Source organism: Manduca sexta, chromosome 16 (assembly GCF_014839805.1).
Source record: "Manduca sexta isolate Smith_Timp_Sample1 chromosome 16, JHU_Msex_v1.0, whole genome shotgun sequence".
Lineage (NCBI taxonomy): Eukaryota > Metazoa > Arthropoda > Insecta > Lepidoptera > Sphingidae > Manduca > Manduca sexta.
The window spans coordinates 10,909,641-10,916,819 of record NC_051130.1 but is presented as its reverse complement, the minus strand read 5'-3'; the positions used below and the strand labels follow the sequence as shown (position 1 = coordinate 10,916,819).

General features: G+C 36.8%; 1 protein-coding gene and 3 non-coding genes across 4 annotated transcripts; 2 read left to right on the top strand and 2 right to left on the bottom strand.

Annotated features, from left to right (window-relative positions):
• Window positions 1–405: 405 nt before the first annotated feature.
• On the bottom strand, window positions 406–609 carry LOC115446538. The gene has a single exon (XR_003938931.2). It is a non-coding gene; the product is annotated as a small nucleolar RNA U3 (small nucleolar RNA).
• An 805-nt stretch (window positions 610–1,414) lies between these two features.
• On the top strand, window positions 1,415–1,617 carry LOC115446536. Its single transcript, XR_003938929.2, has one exon. It is a non-coding gene; the product is annotated as a small nucleolar RNA U3 (small nucleolar RNA).
• Window positions 1,618–3,088: 1,471 nt separating this feature from the next.
• LOC115446537 lies at window positions 3,089–3,291 on the top strand. The gene has a single exon (XR_003938930.2). It is a non-coding gene; the product is annotated as a small nucleolar RNA U3 (small nucleolar RNA).
• Window positions 3,292–4,189: 898 nt separating this feature from the next.
• On the bottom strand, window positions 4,190–6,975 carry LOC119189523 (activating signal cointegrator 1-like). The gene is made up of 4 exons (XM_037439427.1): window positions 6,916–6,975; window positions 5,941–6,077; window positions 5,273–5,370; window positions 4,190–5,008 (listed from the first exon to the last, which is right to left on the bottom strand). Exons 1-4 carry the CDS (start codon window positions 6,973–6,975, stop codon window positions 4,920–4,922), a joined length of 384 nt encoding a protein of 127 aa, XP_037295324.1. The 3' UTR covers window positions 4,190–4,919.
• Between the last annotated feature and the right edge of the window lie 204 nt (window positions 6,976–7,179).

The following is a 7,179-nucleotide window of genomic DNA, read 5'->3' as shown; positions in this document are numbered from 1 at the left end:
CACTAAATATAATCCTATAACCGGTCCCCCACGGTAAGGTGTTTAACTCTTGTCATCTTAAGTCGTAAGTATATAAGCCATCGAGAAATACAAGGAACTTTCGGTGACAGGCACACAAACTACAGACCTAAAACGAATACTTACTACGAGAATCAAATACGCGCTCTAGTTTCAAAGCTCCTCGTTGTGTCTGAAGAATTGACTCCAATTCCATTACCCACAACTTTTAATCATTAATAAAGGTAAAACTAATAATAATTTATGATTGCTTAATACGAAGATTAATCCGAATTTCGATTTAGAAATTTATTTCTACAGTCCCATATCGGTATCAATGCAAAATCAATTATCCACTACATCATGAGATAATCAAAGATTTACAAGTATAATAGGGGTATAAAGGTCACCACTCAGACAGCGACAACACCCCACTCTCCCCCGTGAAGGGGAGCGAACGATCATCGAGGGCTGATGGTAGATCTACCATCGCCTGCCTCACGCTCAGGGTGCCGCGCCACGTCTCCCTCATCGTGGTTACGAGTTGATTCACATAGTGTGAAGTTCTCGGGAAGAGCTTACTATAGAAATGATCCTATGAAGTAAGGTCTTGCCGCAGCTCGCTCGCTCTACACTAGTCATCAAACGGCGGAGAATCTCGACACCGCGATGTACGTTTTTGTCAGCGACATCTACTACCGAGCTGATAAACTATACCACGAGTCCGTGACGTCATAATCACCACGTGGGTGACTGCAGCTGTTCACGTTTTACTATCAGTAGAGCACGTCACCACGTGGCCCTGACCCTATTAATAGATGACATCGACGCAATGAATGTGTACGCATAAAGTACCGTTGCATTGTTGTAACAAGAAACTCGATGCCTAGAGACGTCCAATTGGAAATAATAACTTAATTAGAGTTTATAATTTAGTAGGCAACATGTTCCATCTTACATCCAGAGTGAATAATATATAAAATAGTTTTAAAACTTTATGCTCAAATCTAACCCCATTCCATTCCCGCGAACAAAATGTTTTAAAGTAAAATGTACTATCGTGTTTATTTTACTTTTTTCATCATTCACTATACTCCTAGGTCTTAAAACAAAATAATATTAATTCGAATTTAAAACACTCTATATTTTGAAGTCATACTCTTTCTAAATAAAATAGTAGTATAGTAATAGTAGTACTAGAGTACGATTATAGTAGTAGTGCACTGTTTAGTAGCATTACCGTAGACGGTAATGCTACTAAACAATGTATAGCTGTTGCCACACGTGGTATTTATAACGTCATGGACTCCTGGTATAGTTTAATAACCCCGCCATAGATGTCGCTGCCAAAAACGTACATCGCGGTGTCAAGATTCTCCGCCGTTTGATGACTAGTGTAGAGCGAGCGAGCTGCGGCAAGACCTTACTTCATAGGATCATTTCTATAGTAAGCTCTTCCCGAGAATTTCACACTATGTGAATCAACTCGTAACCACGATGAGGAGACGTGGCGCGGCACCCTGAGCGTGAGGCAGGCGATGGTAGATCTACCATCAGCCCTCGATGATCGTTCGCTCCCCTTCACGGGGGAGAGTGGGGTGTTGTCGCTGTCTGAGTGGTATTATTAAGTATTATTAAATTATGAAATTAAATTATTAAATCTGTAACAAATCTTCTCGAGTATTATAAAACTTAAGGAATTCTATTACAGTAACCTAACCTGCTCGAAAAATATACTTAAAGGATTTATCCATATTTCAAAATACATAATATTATAAATTAATAAGGTTCTCTGCATCACTCAACCTAAACCAAATTATAGAAAAATTAATAAGAAATTCCAATAAATAGCAACTCATGTATGTCCTAAAACCCAAAATCTTCTTACTTCGACCTTTTGGGTTTGTTGATGTTTCTTTGTAGATAACTCATTTATATATTTGCTCTATTTTAGATCACACTGTAGGTTTATTTTATAATATCTACGAAACAATGACGTTATAGGTAATGACCCGACCAAAGCGCAAACATGTTTTAGAAGGTAGGTACATTTCTTCTTACAAATAACATGAAAACGAGTATATTATTGAAGTGCATAAGATATTATGTATTAAGATTATATTTTAATCTACTGATACCGAATTTTTTAACTTATGAGTCGTGGCACCATTTCCACGTTTGTATTAATTCTCAATTTGATATTATTACTTTTTAAATGTAATAAACTTAACAAATAGAGCCCCCCTTTTTTTCCAATTTATTTTATTTAGAAAGAGTATGACTTCAAAATATAGAGTGTTTTAAATTCGAATTAATATTATTTTGTTTTAAGACCTAGGAGTATAGTGAATGATGAAAAAAGTAAAATAAACACGATAGTACATTTTACTTTAAAACATTTTGTTCGCGGGAATGGAATGGGGTTAGATTTGAGCATAAAGTTTTAAAACTATTTTATATATTATTCACTCTGGATGTAAGATGGAACATGTTGCCTACTAAATTATAAACTCTATTATTGCGTTCCTTATTATATTACATTTTGTTTCGCAGTTGAATGTAAAAATAATTAATAATCATGGATATTTCTGCCTTTAAAATTTCGTCATATTAAATTTTAAAGGCCGAAATATCCATGATTATTAATTATTTTACGTTTTTCTTCAACTGCGAGAACTAATCACTAACTAGACGTGAATTTAAATTCTTTACTTGCCAATACTTGTTTAGTTACCCAGATTAAAGCCGAAACAAAATGTATGAAAATGGACCTTGAGGTATCGCCTTAAGTTATTATTTCCAATTGGACGTCTCTAGGCATCGAGTTTCTTGTTACAACAATGCAACGGTACTTTATGCGTACACATTCATTGCGTCGATGTCATCTATTAATAGGGTCAGGGCCACGTGGTGACGTGCTCTACTGATAGTAAAACGTGAACAGCTGCAGTCACCCACGTGGTGATTATGACGTCACGGACTCGTGGTATAGTTTATCAGCTCGGTAGTAGATGTCGCTGACAAAAACGTACATCGCGGTGTCGAGATTCTCCGCCGTTTGATGACTAGTGTAGAGCGAGCGAGCTGCGGCAAGACCTTACTTCATAGGATCATTTCTATAGTAAGCTCTTCCCGAGAACTTCACACTATGTGAATCAACTCGTAACCACGATGAGGAGACGTGGCGCGGCACCCTGAGCGTGAGGCTGGCGATGGTAGATCTACCATCAGCCCTCGATGATCGTTCGCTCCCCTTCACGAGGGAGAGTGGGGTGTTGTCGCTGTCTGAGTGGTGACCTTTATACCCCTATTATACTTGAAAATCTTTGATTATCTCGTGATGTAGTGGACAATTGAATTTGCTTTGTTACCTATATGGGACTGAATAATCAAATTTCTAAAACGAATTCCTTACTTACTTGCATGCTTATGAGTTCAATCTACGGGAAGAACTGAGAGCAACCTTTGAAAAGAATTACTCGATCCTTTGGAAGCTGAAGATCACTCCAACATAATAATGCTTAGACGGCAGACAAGAACTTAAAAGTGATGATACACTGCCGGCTTCAATAAACGATCCCAATCCATCTTCGACCCGATCTTGAGAATTAACCAATCAAAATCATTTGTAAGCATATCAAATAAAACTATTCAATTGCAAATATCGCGATAGATCAAAAAAGCCTGTCCTTCGTAAAAGACTGGCATCAGCCGTTTTCAATAACCGATGTCGATCTCAATCTTCAATCAGATTCCGAGAATGAACCAATTAAAATAAATCCTTTGTAAGCAAATGCAAAAAAACTTTATACATTGGTTAATTTTCTCCCAAAAAAGCTATTAGAATCATTAATTGTAAACTTCCGTTGGTAACAGAGCTCACTCCACTAAATTTGACTTTAAACAGGGCAACTGCTTATGTCCCTTCGAGTATCGTATGTTCGGGAGAAACTTCATCTGGAGCCTTATTCTCTATCCCGCGCGTTATTTTAACAGTTCGTAACAAGCACGTAACACAACGCATCATGTTTAGTACTATAGAAATTTGGCTTACAGAATACCATTCCACGCACATTTCTCGAAGATAACATGACACGGCCGCGTTACGCGTTTACACTATCATACAGAATAAGGGGCCCTGGATAGACCTTTATGCTTCTTCTTAATGTTTATCCAATAAAAATAATATACATAAGTATCGAAGTTTATTAAATAACATACAACTTATAAATTATTACGACTAAATTCAGCGTACAATGCAAAACAATTGAATTTTAATTTATTTCTATTTCGTAACGAAATACCTCCCCTTAGTAACAAAACGTAGCACTGTTTTGAGCAATATAAAAAATATCAAATTATTATATTTAAGTCTTTTTTTTATCATATTGTTGGTTGTTTCACAACTTCCAAGTAAATGCTACTCGTCAAATAAATATATAAGCAACCCCTCTAATCTATGTTCCCAAATAAATGGTAAAGTGAGAACTATCTACATTAGTTGTTTAATATGATAACTATCAAATAAAATTATCGTTAAACTTGTAAAGCAGGCCTTAAAGCCGCAAAGCAATGAAAAGGTTAAGTATTGCGCATAATTTACACTAGCAAGTTCTTGCAACAATATATTGCACAAAACTCCCGTGTGCGTTTTCCCCAGTGACAATCCTAAAGCTTCAAAATTTGCAGGAGTTAGCTTACCGCGATTGTTACCTTTCGTAAGCAATTTAATTACCATTCACGGCAGGCTTTCTGCAAATTTAGAAACATGCGGAACTTGCGGCGAATCGCATGTATAGATTAAAATATTGCCGCTAGTGGGCAAATATCGCTGGGAGAACTTGCTTGTTCAAACTTAGACTAAGATCGATGAACGTCGTTTTGTTACTAAAGGTTCGAATTCGTCGTATTAAGATACAAATTTATCCCGCATTAGCTTCCTCCGCTTGTATCTTGGCGGTTTTCTGAATGCACTTCATGGCCGCCTGATGAATTGTCTTGTCCAGTTGATCTGTTAACAATAGTGATTAGCATAACACCAGAAATTTACTTGTAAATCCTTTGATTTTTATCAACTTTGCTAGGTAAGGCTCCGTCAAAACAAACAAACCTGAAGAGCAACATATGTGGTGCATGAGTTCTCCTTTCTTTTCTTAATTTTGTTTTTACTACCTTGTCTCTTACTACAAACTTGTACTAATCCACAGTTTAATCTACATAAAGAACCATGGCCCAACAGTGGGACAATGGGCTACCAAAAAGTGGGAATACTCACAAATTTTATGCTGTCCTTTGATAGGAAACCGCAGTCTCAAACTGACCGGGTTTGAACAGATGAACACGTAGGGGCTGTCGCTCTCACCATCTGGATACCTGAAGAATTTTATAACTTATTTATATAGATGCAAAGTAGATATTACACTTCGTATTATACTAAACTAAATGGCGAAAATGTTTACCCACACATTCAAAAGATTGTCGTTACACTGCCAATATATTTTAAGTTTTGCCAAGTATCTGGCAATCATCAATCTATAAGGTTATACGGTTTGGGTAACATTTCACGGTTATTAATACTCTGTACTTCCTGATACCATAAACAGACAGACAGCGAGTCCTTTTGTGTTCGATACTCAAGGGTAAACCGCTGATACAATTTTTATTACATTTGGTTACACTTAGTTGGAAACTTGAGGAATAAAAAATTATATTTTAGAATTTTCTTCCGTCTGTATGTTTGCACATGCATCACGCAAAAACTACTGTATAGAATTATATGCAGTTTTCATCGATGTAATTCTAGAAGTCTAACTTAAAATATAAACTCCTTTTTATCCGTGAAAAATATAAAACGGAACTTGCTTAAATGCCAAAAAAAATATTATCACGCGGACGGAGTCACAAGCAAAAGCTAGTAATAAAATAAATAACTAAGACATTCACCGCTTTTCGTATTCCTCCTGCGATAGACAATCGTCCACGTTGACGCAACCCAGCAGACATCCCGTGGGGTAGAATGAGGGAAACTTGAACTGCTTGTCTGTAATACAAAAAAATATATAAAGCGTGTTAAATATAGCCTAGTTGGGAATGGATCGGCTTGCCGATACAAAGATCTGCAGGTTCAAATCCAAGGCACACGTCTCGATCGGTCTAAAGTAAACTATCGTATCTATAAAAAACTTTTTACCAAAAAATAAAACCGCCTTCAAAAACCCACTAAAAACCAAAAAAAAATTAACTTACCAATTTTGGAGTCAAACACAAAGAAAACATACAGTCGAATTGAGAACCACCTCCTTTTTTGAAGTCGGTTAAAAATATTCCGTTTTTAGCGTTTCGTTATCTAGGTACTATTTACTATGAAACCCGTTAAAAAGTTAGTAAATGTAGTTTTTTTTCGTTAATTAACTTTTTAATTAGATAGATGAGTTTGATAGTAAATCTACCTAGATAACTTAACGCTAAAAAAGTGTATATCCCTATGTTTGCAGATACGATGGTTTACTAAGGAGCCATCGATCTGTCTTTCGAAGTTACGTGTATATCAATTATCGCTTTAACGGTGAATGAAAACATCGCGAGGAAACACTCATACTTAAGATTTCAACATAACATTTTAGTAGTAAGGGATTCACCGATACCCGAGCACCTGCGACGCCACCCCGCGCCCCCGGCCACGGGGGGTCCGCGGGCTGCTCCAGGGTCGGGGCACTATACTATCCGCGAATTAATTTGATATCAACCGCGAATAAAATTGATATCAACCGCGAATTAAATTGATATCAACCGCGAATTAAAATTATACCGACCGCGAATTAAAATGATATCTACCGCGAATTAAAATAATAGCGACCGCGAATTAAAATGATAGCACCCGCGAATTAAAATTATACCGCCCGCAAATTTCAATGATACCGTCCGCGGATTACTCTTGTACCGTCCGCATGTAACGTCGAAGTTAACCGTGGATTTCATTACCAACGTCCGCGGATTGCATTTATATCACCAGCGAATGGAGTGATGCATTAACTTTACTCATGCTCTACGGCTCATTTTCAAGCTTGGACCTGTTCCCTTTGTTTCGTTATGCTTTTGTCTTTCTACTTTCTATCAGTGATCCTTTTTATTGAAAAACGCTAAGGTCTTTGTATCGTATTTCTACTTAATAACCGTTTACAA

What these genes read in the sequence shown, in the direction of transcription:
- LOC119189523 (XM_037439427.1), bottom strand. Translation starts at nt 6,975, where the DNA reads ATGAAATCCACGGTTAACTTCGACGTTACATGCGGACGGTACAAGAGT. An exon ending in ACAAGAGTAATCCGCGGACG is followed by an intron (nt 6,078 to 6,915) that starts GTATCATTGAAA and finishes ATTCCCAACTAG; the next exon opens with GCTATATTTAACACGCTTTA. An exon ending in CAGGAGGAATACGAAAAGCG is followed by an intron (nt 5,371 to 5,940) that starts GTGAATGTCTTA and finishes AAAATTCTTCAG; the next exon opens with GTATCCAGATGGTGAGAGCG.